Below are 18,319 nucleotides of genomic sequence, written 5' to 3'. Positions count from 1 at the left end.
GGTATTTATATTATACATAAAAATATTAACAAGAAATTATTAAAGAAAAATAAATAAATTGTTTTTAAAAAATTAAACAATGTTTTTTATTACATTATGATAGAGAACATTATATTTTTTTTCTTTAAATTATTAAATATTAAAAGTTTAGTATTTGTTATGAATAAAGAATGATTTTATTTAAATAACTTCGACCGAATTTATTGTTTTGCTTTGCTGTTCCAACACGACTTGCCAAAATACGCTCACTACGTGATTATGATGTTTCGTTGTTTATCTCAACCGATCGTTATTATTTAACGAAACTTTTTTTGTCAAAATTTTGAAAGTTTAAAGTCCAAAGCTTGGCACATATGATCTATGAAATTATATACAAGCTAAAAAACTAACAGATTTTTTTGCGGAATATGACTCGTCAAATGATGAAAAGGAACTAGAATGATTCAAACAGTAATGAAAAAGCAACAACAAAAATTCGATTAATTTATTGAAATTCGACTGACCATACAACCGTGTTTCGAGTATTACCAGGTACTCACCATCAGTGATCTCAGGAAATATTTGAATTTTTATTTAATTAGTTTATAGACTGTAAACTATTGTTATATTATAGACCATAAACTACTGTTATAGAAAGAATCATAGTACAAAGAGTGCCACGTCATTAAACGAATACCCACTTATTTGCTGTGGATTTATAATAAATCCACCCAACCTCATGCAACAATGTTCGATCGAGTCACAACTGGTATGATGTCCAGTTCAAACTCATTGCAACCCACAATTGTTTTTATACGCCTGTTTCTTTTGCCTTTCTTGTTTTTATTTGTCTATTTAATTAATATACATTGATTAGTAGCGAAGTGAATGGTAAAGAAATCCCTGAAACAATTTTACCATATACTTTGTTGCTTTATTTTCTTGTACTGAAATGGCTCATATCATAGGAGTAAAGAGTAATAGAATATATTTTTTTTTTATTGCAAAAAATGATGCACTACAAAAACTATTATGTATGTACAAATGTGATATTGGAGACATTAAGTCTGCAGTACATAAATAGGTATGTTTTTATTGCACATTTGTGCATATATTTTACCTCAAAAGGAACTACTTCTTATTAGTTTGAATTTTTGGTGACTTTTTGTAATTATTTTAAAAAATATTTTTAAGATTCACATAAGTGTTTGAAAAGTATTTTAAAGAAAATAAAAATATTAATAAAGTAAGAAAAATTATATTGAAAAAATGTATAGAAGTCACTAAAACCACTAATAATGCTTCCTGGTTTGAGGAAACGCATGAATGCTATTTACACCGGATTGAAATGTTAAAATTGGTGATTACGATATTGCTTCTGAAACATTGCGCATGGACAACATTTAAAAAAAAAGCTTCATAGAATGGAAAAAATCAGATTTGAGACATAAATAAATTTGTAATGTGTTTTTACACTACAATTCATAACAATAGCAAACAGGGAATTTTGTTTTATATACTATTAAATTCAAAAACTTATCAAATGTACACAATTTTGACTTCGTCACTGAAATGCTGTTTGATCACTTGAACATTTTACAGCGAACAAACATACAAACATGCATATAATGTATTACAGAGGGTTACATGTATGATTGAATACGTATGCAGTCGGGCTTTTGTCAGCCTTACTTGACTCACATATAGGTTTGAACTGAACATCATACCAGTTGTGCCTCGATCAAACATTGTTGCATGAGGTTGGGTGGATTTATTATAAATCCACCAGCAAAATAAAGTGGGTATTTCGTTTGTATGAGCGTGGCACTTCTTTGTACTATAGATTCTTTGGTTATAGTATACTGTTTTACTATTATTATTGTTTGAACCTTTCCAATAGTTTATATCTAAAGATCACTAATTATAGTATTTCGATTTGAAATAGTCAAAAGAACTGAACCAAACCAAAAAAATCAACCAAAAAAATGCAAACATTTTGTTGTTCCAACTTATTTCTGTTTAAAAACTTTTCGGTTTAGAAATTAATTTAATAATTATTATTGAATTTTGAAACAAAAATTTTATTAATTAAATTTTTTTTTGCCTCCATAGTGTCATAGTGTTGATATTTTACGTTTATTTGATACATAATTTTTTGGAAGTAATGATAGTAAATGATTCCGGTCTGTTGACCGGAAATGTCGCTACTGGCGCGAAATTTCAGGCAACCGTTACGCTAAAGAGGTGGTTCATCCCTAAAGTTATGGTAAGGTATCCTTCTTCAGCAAAATAGAGTTGAGGTTGCTGGTGGGATACTGAACGGGTCACCATGGACTGCGTTATCACCTTAACAAAATGGGTCTGTCCGAAAAGATAGATTGTCGACTCCGCTTAGAAGCAGACGAGACTTCCAGTCACATGACTGCCCAACCTTGTTTTGGTGCAGGAGGAGGTCACGGGGTCAAAAATTACTCCTCGCTTCTGACATTAGGAGGTCTTCAATGGCCTTCAATGGTCAATCATGGTCGCAGTGCTCTGCTCCGTTGGGAGCTGGTACCCCGTACTCCTACCCTATGCTTCTTAAAAACAGTATTTTTCATAATTTTTTCGAATAATTAAGACTGTATCTGATGAATTAATTTCTTTAGCAATACTCGTATAGCAGACATATGTAGTGCAGTCTTATTGAAATCAAAAGTCGTTCGATCATGTTTACCTATATATGAACAAATTATTCGTTGTTCCTGGATCTCTTTTAAACCTTATTGACTGTGACATTTTAATTTCGTTTGTATCTTAGCAAGTATGGTTCAATCATTCCACTAGTTTATGTTGCAGCAAACAATGCATCTTTCAGAATGCTTTTAAAAGTGAATGGCATTGCTGATCTGCAGACTAAGTCATTGAGAGTTTTCTAGCATAAACCTCTTGTTAATTTAAAACCATTAGTTTATATTATTCATGTATTAAAATTAAAGCTAACTGAGGGGAATCATAACATCATAACAATCATGCAATCATAACATATCCCTACTATAATCTTTGGCAATGACGATCGAATTCACTTTAGTTTAGATTTTAGAAATATTTCGAGAAAATTAATTGGTAAATACTAAATTTTTCCCCACAAAAATGTACATCCAACTTCCCGAAAAATATAATAAATATACAAATTAATCACAAAACGAAATGTATTTGAACCTTCAATTATTGTGAAAGCCTAATCCGACTCGATCCGACTCGACTCGAAATGCAAACCGAAAAAAAATTAATTCTTTTTGCTCCGGGTATAACATATGTGTTGTAATAATAATGACAATTTTTAATTTTTTTTAACCTTAAGTTTAAACTTAAGTTTTTTTATTCTGTTCCCTTTAAAGTAGTCCCCCTTTTTGATCTGCGCACTTATGCCAACATAATTAGTTGCCAAAAATTGTACTCCGACATCCAAAATTCTATTACAAAAGTATTTAAATGACCAATCAGACGGATATTGTTATATGCATTACTCTCCTTATCTAAGCAGGAATTCACGCAAATGATAACAATAGAGGGTATAAAAATTTATAAAACACTAAATTTAAATTTACAAAGAGTGAACATTTTCTTCCCACAATTTAATTTTTTTAATTTATTAATTAAATAATATATTTAATAATAATATATAAATAATATATAATAAATTTAATATTTTTTATAGTGCTCTGAACTAGAACATCTTATATCTTAATCAAGTTTTAGATTTTGTTTACATTTTAAAATAATTTTATAGAAAACAAATAACAAACTTGAGATAATTAACCTGTTCAACTGCCTGATTTACATTTCAACGTGTTTAACAGACAATCAATTCAATGCATGAAATCTATGAAATAGAAATAATTTTCAGTGTTCGTTGGAAACTCAAAGTTAAAACATTAATTAATAAAAATATATTTATTTAATAATTTTATTAAAAAACTAATTATTTCACGAAAAAATGCCGCAGAAATTCACACGCGAGTGTTTGAGTGCCAACGATCGACAGGTGTTAGATTCCGTTTTCAATCCGTTGGAATTGAGTAGCTTTGCTGACGTCACTACAATTTCAGCAGAAGCTGATTTAATTGACCACGAGTTGGAAGACGATAAAACAATTAATTTAGAAGATTTGAAAAGGGCCAAATTATTAGAAGTGGAAGCCATTAAATTAACAGAAGAGGGAAAGCTAAATGAAGCATTGCAAAGCTTCCAAGAAGCAATAAACGTGGCACCTGAGCGGGCTTCGATTTATAATAATCGAGCACAAGCACTGCGTTTGATGAAGAGTGACGATGGTAAGTTCAAAATTTTGAATAGATACGAACTCAAATTTTAATCTACGAGTGTTTGATTATATGTCAGGAAAAAGTTAACATAAGAATGAATATATAAGAATGATTCCTGTTAGTTGCATATTAATATTAAAAACATGAGAATATTAGAAATCATATTAATCTTAGAACTAATAATTGTAAAATAATAGTGAAATATTTTCGATGTAGTTAATACATAAAATAATGAAGAGGTTTTCGAAAAGTAATGAACTACAACAACAAAAATTATTTTATATTATTTTAATTAATTGAATTTTTGGCTGACCATATAGCTGTTTCGAGTATTGCCAAATATCCATCATCAGTGGTCTTGGAAATAATTATTGTATTTAATTATTCGTAAATAATTTTTAAAGACTGCGAACTCGTGCCCTGCCAAATTTGAAGCTCGGAGTCAGCGCACCAGAGCCGTACTTGACTTTTATGTTCGCACATTTGTCTGGAGTTTTGCTACTTTGCTGTGAAAGTTTTATTAACAAATTCACTTGTATTTATATTAGAAGAAACCATATTATATTTTTTTATTTTAATTTGTTAAATTTCAATACTATTCTGTTTGTAGCTGATCTACTGTACATTGTAATTGTGTAATGTAATTGATAATCTGATCAGATGTGTCACTACTTCTTTGGATATTTCGGTTTGCTTCTCTAAGTCCCTTCTTAGACAAATAAGAGAAAAAAGCAGAAAATGACTGGAGATAGAGCACACCTGCCATATATCAAGACAACTAATCGCAAATATATTAAAGAAAAGAGTATCTACTCGCCTCCACTTAACAAGAAGTAGTTTAGATCTGCTGATGTCCGCTCTAATAGCTCATTGTATGATGTGCACGCGATTAGATTATGTATACCCAGTAGAAAGTTTTTTAGAAGCTGTCAAGATAAGAGCATGAAAGAAACAATTAAACACTTTCTTTCTCGAAGCAAGGAGAAGTTGCATTCTTCAAGTTGCAATTGGCAGCGCAAAGCACATTTAACCCAAAAAGACTTTTAGTTGCTCCAAATTTTTGTTTTGAAAAGACCTATGTTATATGAACTTGTTAACACCAAGAAGTGATTTTAAATATAGCTAGCCAATTAAAGTTTAAAAATAAAAGTAAAAACATATTTTTTACACGAAAATATGCTTCTCATGTAAAATATAATATGAGAATCAAATATAAAATTAATTATTTCAAAATATAATTAAAATATTCATATATATGTTTGTTTAGTGTTGCAGTTATGTTTCCAAATTACAATAATTGTAAGTTCTTATTATCCTTATTATCCTTTTTAAATCTATAATATCTATTTTATCTCTATAGGAAATATATATATCTCTAGGAAACATATCTCTAAGAAATATAAGCAAATATCAAATTTTGAAAATACGTCGAATTATTTAAGTACACATCGGTCAAAATTTGTCAGAACCCCAGTCTGTCTATAAGAGTACATATATATAATTATTATACACAATTAAATTGCATATTTATAGGAGTAAAAAAAAACTGAATGAAATGAACTTTATCACGAGTTACATTACAAAGTTGATTAAAAATTAAGTGCGTGGAAGTACAAATTTTATTGACGTGACTAGTTTATAATCTCATGCAAATAATTTTCAAAGTATTCTTATTTTTTAAATAATACTTTAAAAGATAATTCTGCTAAAATGGAGCTTGGTTTCTTTATATGAAATATCAAAATATGTAAATTCAGTTTGCCCCTGATGAATAGAGTGAAGTTGATTCTTCGCCTGCAGTTAATTATAAGCGGTTTTTGACTAAGAAATGTTGAGCAAAAAAATAAGAATGGATCAGTTGTTTACTACATTGGTTAAAAGATCTTTAAGAAGTATTAGAAATTATTTCAGCTTATAATTTTATTTGCATAACGATTTTCTGGCCAATTATTACCTATGAATCCGTAGTGTGGCGTTAGATAAAAAAATGTAATCAATTTTGTGTTAAAAAAATACAGATGTTGACTGTCCCGAATATCTCAAAAGGTATATGTTGTGGTGCACAAAAAAGCCACAAGCTTTACAGTCAAATATGCTTCCAGATTATGATAGTCTTAAGTGTGGATATTGTCTTACTATATAGACAGTAAAATTTTGCATGAAATCCAAAAAAGAAATAGTGATGTAATGAATGCAGGTTTAAGATCACCTATAGACTATATGACAACAATCCTGAACTTTGAAACTAGAAGTCTATTTGCTACTCTATACTCTATAATGGAAAGCTGGTAGTCGGAATTTGTGGCAAATAGCTGTGATGTCAACACCAATACTGATGATCCAATGATGAAGAGAGGTACGAGTGAGATAAGGTCTCTCAGATTCTTGTTCATGTTGAGATATATAGGATCGAAATACCATCCAGGCTAACAGGCTAATACAATTTACGGCGATTCGACCTAGATTACTATCTTTATAAACCAGTCCAAACCAGTCCAGTATTATAATTAAATATTGTGCTGCACTAAAGGATATTGATTATTACAAGATAACTCTTTGTTGATTCCTACACAATAGTATATCAAAAGTCACGACCTTGAAGGCATAAAGAGGCTCCGAAATAAATGTGCCCGAGATCTCATCACAAAATTCAATATTTTGATTTGGTTTACGAACTTCGATAAATTCACCAATACAGAAGAAAATTCATGGACTGATCTAGTAAAGGAAAAATGAAAAATCGTTCGAGTTTCAGCAACTTGCACTTCGTAAACTTACTGAGATTGTAACTTGGTATTGTGCAATTGCATCAATGCTTCACAAAAAATGTTCGTACTGCCACTCCAACGTTCTCTTTTCATCTTAAGAACAACTTCCCTCACTAAAGGATTCGTAACTCCTTTGCGTTTTTTGTATGATTGTCATATAATAATAAAACATATTAAAATATTCTCATCAACCAATAACAATGAATACATCAATTACAGTAGATTAATTTCAAATATATCATAAAAAATCGTTTACAGTAGCTCTTAAGTGCCATTTTGAGAACTTCATATATTGTAATAAATTTACCAACTAAAAATAGAGATTGGTGATTGAAAATTTAATAAAAAAAGAAAATCATTTAGACTTCTTCTTAAATAACGGAAAGTTTGTTTTAAATTATAAAATTTATAAATGAGACACCAAATACTCAACAACTTCTTCATGTATAAAAATATTAGAAAATTGTATACGACACAAAAAGTCAGGTAACTGGTTGTCTATTTCTGGAGTCCTACTTAGTTTTAAATATTACATGGTTTCAGCTATTTCATTAAATGGATGTGTAGATATGTTTCTCAGAGGATATCGCGTGGACTTTGATATTGTAAAAACTATATTATGACTACAGTAAAATAAAAATAACTACTGTAATCAGGTTTTCTTCGAGGTACTTCCTTAGTTGCTGCAGTTCTTTATATACAGAGTATAATACTCTACTAATTTTATTTTTGATGGGCTGGTTTCTTTCTTGTTACGATCGAAGTTTGGGAATCTCAATCAAAATTTTTCTAACTTATTAATTTATTTATTAATAACTTTTAATACACAATTTTTATAATTTTTTCAATTGTTTATATATTTTAGAAGCACTTTCTGATTTAAGTAAATCCATTGACTTATGTACTGAAAAATTATTAAAAACAAAATGCCATGCGCTTTGTCAACGTGGAGTTTTATTCCGGAAGCGTGAAAATTTGGAGGCTGCACGCTCGGATTTCAATGAAGCTGCAAAGTTGGGAAGTCAATTTGCAAGAACACAGGTAAACTATAATTTTAAATAAATATCCATATAGAATATGTATATAAAATAATAAAAAATTTGTATTCATTTTTAGTTGGTCGAAATAAATCCTTTTGCAGCGCTTTGTAATCAAATGTTGCGACAGGCATTTGAGGAGTTGAAATGAGACGACTTTATACTTGAAGATATGAGATCTTCAATAGAGTTTAAATATATAACATATGATTGATATCTTCAAATTAGTGTAAAAAAAATAGAAAAATATTTAAAACAAAATATATTTAAAAAAAAAGAGTTGTTAAAAGAATTAACAATTAATTATTTAAAGTTTAACACATGATTTAGTTTCTAACTTATTCAATTTATTATTTCTAAACAGTATATTTACCTGAAGTTAGTTGTATTTTTTAAGTTACTAAGCATCTAAACTATCTAAATTATTAAATAATTGGAATAGTTCAAGCAGCTTGAATTGATCGTTTTACTTCAATTCTACTATTCGAATAGGTCATGATGTTTATGTTATATGGTTCTAAAGATAGTTTTCCTTATTTTAATTCTAATTATTAATTATTGAAATCATCATTAATAGTCATTTCACTACTTTCGTTTTCAATAAATGAGTACTTAAAATAATGTGATAATATGTGTATAAACTTCTTTAATTTTGATTGAATTTATACCCATTTTAATTCGTAGCAACTTATGATTGAATAAAAATATCTAATGCTGTTGTAACGAGAAAATTTTCATTTATTTAACTACAAAAAATGATAACAAATGAAATGCTATTAATATTATTTCTTTATTTATATAACAAACTACATTCACAAAGAAAACATTCATGGATATGAGAAAATCCATAAATCATATAAAAATTATAACTATTCAATTTAAAAAATATTCTACAAGCTTTAGACAATATTATTTATTCAAATAACTTAAACTGTGAGGACCTTTACAGTATTGAAACTATCTGATATAAAACGAATATACAAACTGTTCAAGATATCCAAACTGTACGACAAAATATTTTTTCCCTTTTTTATTTTTCACCGATATTACGTTCATTTGAGTTGCCAATCTCAAACCTGCAGCCAGTTCTTTTTTTGCTAAGCATGTGAGTATCTATCATAACCGAATAAAATTGCAAAAATTGAAATTTTGAAGGATTAATAATATATTTTCTCTTATAACATAAGATACATGAGTTTCATGTCTTCAGCAGAGCTTTCACGATGAAATTGATGTGATTTTTGTCACAGACATGTCTTTTCTAAAGGAAAAGGCTTATATAAAAAAAGATCGAAGCTTGCTTAAATTTTAAAAACTTCATAATAAACTAAATATGTTTTAATAGTTTTATTTTTTTATATAATTAGAAGTTGATTTTATATACAATAAATTTTTAATTTCGCTTTTAAACATCCTAAAGTAGTGCAATAAATTTTTTATTAATCAGCAATCATTTTCTACTGCAAACAAATACCGTACACATAGACCGTAGAGACATACGGTATTCAGCGATGTTCTCAGTTAACACATAAACCAAACAAAAAACTACTGACCAACAATTTCACCACGCTTTGCACAGAAGTAATAGAAATGTTATTGCAGTTTTAGCTGAAGCCTTAACACATAAATAATGTTAATAGTAATGTAATATTATATATAATATTAGTAATTCAAATTTTTTTTTTTTAATAAATTAGTAGGATAGATGAATTGTTTAACTATTAAAAAATTGAATCACAAAAATTAATTTCTAAAAAAGTGAATTCTTTGGGTTAACCATACAGATGCCTTAGATAATGCCAAATATCCGTAATAAGTGCTATTTGCAATGCCAATAAGTGGTTTTAAACTATGTAAATTTAAAGTCACACACTAGACAACTTGGACGTTCATCAAATTTGGAGCTTTTTTTAATTTTTATTTTTAAGATTAAACTAATTATGCTTGATCAATCTGCTTTTTTTTGGTAATATTCTGGACTATAATACAGCTAAGCCAGGACAATTTCTTAGCATTTGTGACTAAACATAAATTTTTTTAGACAACTGGTAGTTAATATATCTATAGCAAAGATATTTAGACAGGAATTTTCTAAATAGATAAGACTTTTTATAAAAGAAGAAAAGAGAAATCGGTTCACGGAAAGGTAGATCTGCATACCTTCCCGAGAAGCCTGTAGCTATTCTCCTATTCTGAGATTCGATAACGCGGTCTGTCAGTTTTTGCAAATAATTTCAAGGCTCTATCCTTTATGTATTTTTTGATCGGATGAATCCTGAGATCCCTGAGGATGTCATTCGTCCTAATGTACCATGGTACCTTGAAAACTCTTCTCAGAGCTTGGCTTTGCCTAGCTGGCGAATAGTAGTGTTTGAAGCTTTGCTAAACGCCGCACATACATATAGAAGTGACGGACGAATTATTTGCTTATATATCAGCTTCCTATTCTTAACATTGAGATTTTCATTTCCGAATAGCGGTTGGAGGTGATGAAGAATTTTGGCACAGGTAATTCTTTTTACTTGAACATGTTTAAGCCATATGAATCGTTTTTCCAACATGATGCCGAGATATTTAACGCTATTCTCCCACTTAATTACCATATCTCCCACTCTCACTCTCGACGGATTCTGTCTCCACTTACGCGTAATAAACGGAGTCTTAGTTTTTCATTATTGATTTTTATTTTCCATTTCTGGAAATACTCCAGAATGAGGTTTATATGCTCTTGAAATGTGTTGGTTAAGTTGAGAGCACATTTTTCTGAGTATAGCATACACATATCGTCAGCATATAACGCCAGAGTCGAGGGACTTAACATTGGAATATCAGATGTATAAATATTGTAGAGAGTAGGGGAAAGTGGCGATCCCTCAGGAATCCCTGCTTCTATAGATCGGACTGACGAGAGAGCGCTGTTGATTTTCGTGCGAAAGGACCTCCCAGATAGGAAGCTGCCGATGATCTTAGTTAGTCTGCCTTTAACACCTAGATGAGACATTTTTACTATCAGCCGATCATGCCAGACCTTGTCAAAAGCTTTAAAAATATCAAAAATGACCATTCAAGTCGACTCTCTTCTACTAAGGGCTGTCTGTATCATTTAGGCCGTTCTAGCCAGTTGAAACTCCATGGGCAGGACATTCCTAAAGTCAAATTGCTCGTCAGGGAGTAAATTGTATGAAGCCCCTACAGCATTCAATCTGCCAAGAATTACCCTTTCGGCTAGCTTTCCTATAATTGATAGCAGGCTTATGGGGCGCCAGTTCTGCGGGAATTGAGAGTTCTTATCCGGTTTTGGGAAGACAATGACTGTGGACAGCTTCCAGGACTTAGGAAATTCACCTAGCTTGAGCATGCAATTAATTATGTTAGTGATAAGCTGGATTGCATTCTCCGGAAGACTACGTAGGCATCTGTTGTTAATTATATAATTGCCAGGTGGCGATTTTATTTTTAATCTCGCTATGATTTGGGAGATTTCTTTGTTTGTGCTGATACAGAATATTATATGCCTTCTCGGAGATGAGTTCTTCTTCCTCTGAGTCATATTCTAAGTCTTCATTGGGCTGGAATTGAGTCAAATTGAATTATTTCGAAAGGAATTTAGTTCCCTTTTGAGTCAGTAACACAATTTTCACGATATTAAAATATGTTAATAAATATTTTAAATCGTTAGTTGCGATGTTATGCAAAATCTCGACACAACCTATTTCGGATGCATTCTAACTCCATAGAACATTTGCTCCATTAATCGGCAAATGTGCTTTTTATTTGTTGTACAATCTCAAATCTAGTTAAAACAGAGAGTATTTGACCTTACTGATGTATGTAATTGCCATGGCTAAATTAGAATCACCTATTTATGGAAATTTTTTATATAATTTCTTATACAATTGTCTCAATAATCCTCACACGATGCATTGACTTGGTGACATGGTACAAAAGCCTTCTTTAGATCTATATAACAGCTACAATTAAAAAATAAAAACATAGCCACATAGCCACTGCAAATGGAATGAATTTTTAAAATAAAAACAAAAGAATTACTTTTAAGTATGAAAATTTGAAAGACTTACGCTTTGGCACGTGACACCAGTTGCCGTTTTACATAACAGTCACAGTCAATATTTTTTACGAATATTGATTGCCACGCGGTGAACCAAAATATAAATTCTGAAGGATAAAGCCAGACACAACAGTTCCATACTATTTGCATTGCACTTATACAATGCAAGTAAAAGAAAAGTGCAATAAAAACAGATTATGAGTTTAACACGAAAGCTAAACCGCACTTTTACTGCAATTAACCGCAGATTGCGAAACATTCGGGAACAAAAATTTAATGAAAATTGGAGCAAATCGACACAAACGAAAGTGTCCAGGCTGCCTTCAATTTTTGCGGTGCAGGTCTTGCAGTTATTAATGAGGTAAACATAATGAGCAGATACCTTTGAGTCGGGTACTGATTTTTTGTAGAAGCAAGCAAACCAGAGCAAAGGTGCATAATTTTAAGTTGGCACGCTTCTTCTGCTTTTATTGAGCAAAAAGCAGACCACAAAATGGAAACAAAACAGCAAAGCCGCTCAATAAAAAGAAATCTGCAGGATATGATTTTTATTAAAGGTGCACAGATACGTAATGCGACGCGTCGGTCTGATAACTGTATGCTGGTGTTGTTGGTGTTGGTGTTGCTGTAGCTGTTGCCGTTTCCATTGCCGTTGCTGTTGTCGTTGCTGTTGCTGTCAATATTGCAACAACAGTTAAACGAAAAAGCTGTGTTTTTCTGTTGATTTGGTCTTGGATGAAAAAGTCTTCTGCGGTCGAATACAGCTCGTGAATACGAGCAGGTGCAGTTATAAGGATCAAGACAAGCCATTAAAATAAGAAGTACAGTAGTTAAAGGAGCAATGCTCTACAACCGAGAGATGAAAAAACTCAAAGTAAAATACTCATAAAAGCAAAACAAAAGGCAATGAAATCAATTTTGATAAATTCTCTAAACTCTGTTTGAGTTTAGAGATTTTATTTTTCGAATTTCAGAATTTTTTTAAAAAATCTTAACTAATTAAGAAATGCATGTTTATACTTAGGATTAATTATACTTCGAAAATTATAATAGTTAATCTAAAATTTATTTTCTAATTCTAAGTAATAAAATCTCGAAGAAAACTTTCGAAACAAATCACAGCATTATAAATAATGTATTTAATTATTTTTTAAAAAGTAGTGACGTGAATTCGCCAAACAAATAATTCAATTTTAATCACACAAAACCCTCTAAAGCTTTGTGAATAAGGTCCAGAACTAAAGCTGGAGAAGAGCTCTTAATCTGTGCTGATGATAGAAATTCCACATGAAACAATTTTCTTCTGTGCGCTGTTACAGCTGGACAATTACAAAAAATATGCATAGTTGTGTCCTAATTTTTTGGGCATAATCTCCATTCCAGATTAGCAAATAATTGAAGATTACCTTGTGTTAAAAAAAGAACTTATTCATGGGAACTGTGATTCCCGTGCTTATTCAATCGGTAAATTTTTTTTATTTTCACGCTATCAACACTATTATGTCACGCTGTCGACTATAAAGTCGAAAAATTTTCGTGTGGCGATTTTTACCTTATGGCCTCTATGATCTCAAAACGTGTTCCTCGCAACGGCAATTTGAGTCGGGGGAAGAGGAAAAAGTCATACGGGGCTATATCTGGAGAGTACGATGCTTGGTTGATGATATTGGTGGAGTTTTTGGCCAAAAACAGCGGCTTTTTTTGAATGAAATTCAGCTTTTTTGCCACCAACGACGAAGTGACGAGTTTCAAACCCAAAACATCTGTTAAAATGTGTTCGTCCGATTCATATGAGATGCCCAACAACACTGCAATCTCTCTAATCGGTTCACAACGATTTTCCAACACGATCTGCTTCGCCGATTCAATGTTTTTTTCAGTAACAGAAGTTGTTGGGCAACCAGGGATCTCATTGGATAAACCGGGAATTTAAAAATAGGCCTCTCGTTCTTTTTTGAATCAGAAGGTATGTATGTGATATTTGTAGTTTGGTAATAAGATAAAAATTATTTTTGTGATTCCGAAACAAATATCAAAATAATTACGCTAGCTTTGAGATATGCCTATCTACAATAAACCATCGTCCTACTTAATAATATGAGGTAAGGGCCTTTTATCTGGACGATATCGTCAAACTTTCGCCTGTAATCTCGCTCTGCAATCGTGGTTACAACAACGCCCAACGTCTAAATACTAAGCCTTCTATATTCTAATATCCGCCCTTCCCTTGGTAACTGAAATTTGTACATTTTACATTTGCAAGAGTTGGTTTTAGTGGGTTCAAGTCTTCCACTGGCTTTTGACTGCGACCGTCGAGTCTATTGTGCCCCCTTCTTGGTTTAGACTAGGTCTCTAAACCCTGTTGCGTCAATAAAAAATAGTATAGAACCTAGTTTACAGAGATTTATTGCTTCTTGTGTAAGAATATATATTCTCAAGAGTCTATTCCGTTTGTGCTTTAACGCAGGGCATTCTAACAGCACATGTATGGCTGACTCGTCATTCTCTTCGCAGAATCTACAATTTGCATCCGGAAGTATACCCAAATCTTTGTATAAATCTATACTGAAATCTTTTTCAGATTTCATCAAACAAATTATTGTTTTTGGCTAGTTTTAAATTAATTTTAGACGACTTTTAAGAACTTCGCCCTTAAGAAAACAATGTATCTCAATGTACAATCCTCTCATAGTTACAAAGCATGGGGTATAATTGTTAAAAGTTGAATTAAGTTTATCAATGCATTCCTATCTCGATAATTTACATTTGTCTTTTGCTTGACTTTCCAGTCATTGTTAAGAATACAAATCACATTGAAATAACAAAATGTTTTAAATAAGAAACTGGGGGAAAATGTCAAATTTTCTAGTGGGAATATAAGCTCACACTTAATAACACCTTGGCAGAAGCATAAATGAACTCTAACTAAGAAAATGGGATTACATATATACTACATTAAAACGTAAAACATACTTAAGACATTTTAGCACCTTAAAGCTCTTCTTTTGTAATGTAGCTGAATAAAATACGAAAAAAGGTCTACATCTCATAGAAGATATACATAATTCCTTTTCAAATCATCGCAAATTGGATATCTATTCCGTCACCTTTTTTTATTTTTTTAGAAAATGTGCTAACTGACAAACTTTATATGATAAATTTGGGGATAGATCAAAACAGATTAAAGTGTGTACAGGATCACTCCAATAACTTACAATCTAACCTAACCTAACCTAACCTAAACTGACCTTAGCAGTTTATAACGCAAACAATTACAATCCTCAAATCAATATTGCTAATCTTTTATTAGCTATATTATATTTGCCTTTCACTTTCGTTAAAATGAACAAATTCCTGGAATCCTAACATGCAAGTCATTCTCCAAAACTATTTCAATTCTTCCTTAATTATACTCCCGAAGCAAATGCCAAGTGAAGCAGTGAAAGCAGTACGAATTATTTTGTACCGTCGAGGTTCCCTTAACAGCTAAAATATTAATTGCTTAGTAGTTCTATGTACCTACACATCTATAGTGGTTGCAAGTAACCCCAATCTTCTTACATTTATCAGCGCTGCAATGCAATTGATTGATCTTCAGTTATATTTTCTGCTCTTTTGGCGAACGCACGCACCAAAGATTAAAAGTGCATTTTTGAGTGTGTTGCTTCAACAACATAAAACAATATGAGAAACCTTTAAGGATACTCGTATAAAGGACATAAGGCATATTTTGATGTAGATACATATATATTTACAAAACAGAAATATTTTTTGTACTCAATGCAATCGAGCGTCAGTTGGATTCGTTCATCAGTTTAACGTCAAGATCCTGTCGTTATCGGTTCGTTTAACATATGTTGTCCTTTTTACATACAACAACAGAGAATGATTACTTTTTCTGTGCTAGAGCAAAAAGCAAAAGGTAAAGGAAAAAAAATTTTGACTGCGCGACACCAACCGAAAAGCAGCGTTACCAACAGCTCGGAATTGCAAAGCGTTACGCAAAAAATAGTCACAATTTTTTAGTTCCTTCTTTTTACAGTTAAAATGAATATTGCGTTCCCCAAAAAAAAATCCTTTGACCATGTGGCTTAGTTGTAGAGGAATGCATATAGTAGACCGGAACTGTAATTTGATCAATCTCTGATATGTTTTTCTGCGCTCTTAACGTCAGCTTCCTATCATTTTATTTTGCTTAGTCTTATATTTATTCTATTGCCAAAAAGCCTTTACTTGGTTAATAACCTTTAGCCAAAAAAATTTTCTCACTTCACATCTCTTCACATTGCTTCATTAAAGAAGCTAATGGCAAATCTTCATTCTCATTCTCAATTTAGTTTTATTATTTTTTTTTTTAATATCTTTTTACGTCCTTTTCGGATTTTGGTTTTGTGTCTTTTCACAGTTTACCTGAGCGCGTGCCGGCTGTCGTCATTCAACTCGTCTAAGTCCTGTGATCGTGTATCTTAAAATTTTTTATCGTATCTTTTTGTTTTATGGATTTTGTCTACTGCTACCTTTTATGTAAGTGGATTCCTGAAAGCAAGTTTTCTTGCCATTGCCACATTGCCATTGACACAAGCATTGACTGCAACCAGATGACGCCTTAAGTTTTAAAAGATCGTTTACTGTTCATATATTGGTTTTATTTTTTTGCTTTTATGCAATAAATAATTTCGGTTGTGATTTTTAGTAAATTTGTGCTATTGATCAAAATTAAAACTAATATATAAATTTATTTTAAATTAGTACTTACCTCCCCGATCATGATTTAAAAAATAGTACGTTTATCGTTCATAATGTTGAATGAAATCATGATCAACTAATTGGTTGCTGTGGCTAAAAGCCATATACCATTCCATACCACATGATTAAGGGGTTATTCCCAGTTTTAATACCGTATTTCTCGCAAGAAGCCCCTATATATAAACATATATCTATCAAATTGATTTTATATAAGCAAGCAAATGTTTTGCCCCTGCTCATGTGCAGTTGCACAAACTGCCAAAGAAGTAGTTCAGCCAAAACTATATAGTTTTGTGTACATTTAATCATAGATTAAATGTTATTTTGTTATTTGTTAACTTTTCGTCTGTCTTCATAACGTATACAGTTATTGTTAACAGGAATTTGCAGCTACTCTGCTTGGTTTCAGGCTACTAATGTATGTTGGGGAGTTGGGGACGTTGGGAAGTTGAAAACTGTAATTAGCCTGACAATATTTACGCATACCCTGTTAAAAAGCTTCTAGCACCTGGTCTTATAGTATACATACTACACAACATAGGATTGCCAGAGGTATAGCACACATTATAAGTGACATTCACTTATTATTAGCTAGCTGAAGAAAATGTAAGTAGTCGCCCCTCTTAAAGATTTCCTGAATAACATTTACTCAGAATTTAATCAGAATTCCATAATTAGTTTTCCAATAAATTTGTAATAAAAACCTTATTGAATCATAAAAAAATTAAATATTACACAAAAAATATAATCTCTAGGGTTTTTTTAAATATTTAATTCTAAACGATTAAACCTAAAAGAAACACATGATTTGCATTTTAGTCTAGATTTGTACTGCCTTGTTTAGTTATCCTTTATGGTATGGCCTATTTGTCGTCTTACAATTACTCTTATTTTCTTGCTAATAGTTCATAGGAGAACCAAAAATTTAAAGTAAAGAAGAATTCCATTAACGTTCAGTTCCATACATATAAGGGATTTTCTCAGACACTTAAGTACTTAAAAAAGTGATATTTGAGCTTTATTTTTCAGATACTCACTGGTCGGTCGATATATATCAGATATTTCGAATATTGGTTTTTAACATATTACTTAAATAAATTATTTACTCCTCAACGACTATAACTATATACCTTAATATCATGTGTCAAAAAAATACATTTAATAGTTGTAAAATCTTATTCAAATATATATATCAGTTTATCGTGCCACATATATTGCTGACCTTAAATGTTACCAAAATTCCAAGATTCTTGCAACTCAATAGGATAAAGGATTTCCTGCTTTTATAGAAAATCCGTCTTAGTTGAAGTATAGCTTATTATGGAACTTGTTGGTCATCAATATAGAGAGGTATATATCTAATTTGCTTATATGTAAACACAACAAAACATATACAGTTTTAAGAGTAGTTAG

General features: G+C 31.1%; 1 protein-coding gene across 1 annotated transcript; it reads left to right on the top strand.

The window, feature by feature from the left end:
- The first annotated feature begins 3,899 nt into the window (after window positions 1-3,899).
- LOC119672666 (tetratricopeptide repeat protein 36 homolog) lies at window positions 3,900-8,296 on the top strand. The gene is made up of 3 exons (XM_038083775.1): window positions 3,900-4,295; window positions 7,920-8,095; window positions 8,171-8,296. The coding sequence occupies exons 1-3, from the start codon at window positions 3,959-3,961 to the stop codon at window positions 8,240-8,242; spliced, it is 585 nt and encodes a 194-aa protein (XP_037939703.1). The 5' UTR covers window positions 3,900-3,958; the 3' UTR covers window positions 8,243-8,296.
- The last annotated feature ends 10,023 nt before the right edge of the window (window positions 8,297-18,319 follow it).

The sequence above is a fragment of the Teleopsis dalmanni genome, chromosome 1 (assembly GCF_002237135.1).
Source record: "Teleopsis dalmanni isolate 2A chromosome 1, ASM223713v2, whole genome shotgun sequence".
Lineage (NCBI taxonomy): Eukaryota > Metazoa > Arthropoda > Insecta > Diptera > Diopsidae > Teleopsis > Teleopsis dalmanni.
Note: the sequence above shows the minus strand (reverse complement) of the source record. Positions and strands in the feature narration are given on the sequence as shown.

Coding starts and splice junctions, on each gene's coding strand:
- LOC119672666 (XM_038083775.1), top strand. CDS start 3,959: ATGCCGCAGAAATTCACACGCGAGTGTTTGAGTGCCAACGATCGACAG. Junction 4,296..7,919: donor TTTGATGAAGAGTGACGATG/GTAAGTTCAAAA, acceptor TATATATTTTAG/AAGCACTTTCTGATTTAAGT. Junction 8,096..8,170: donor GTCAATTTGCAAGAACACAG/GTAAACTATAAT, acceptor ATTCATTTTTAG/TTGGTCGAAATAAATCCTTT.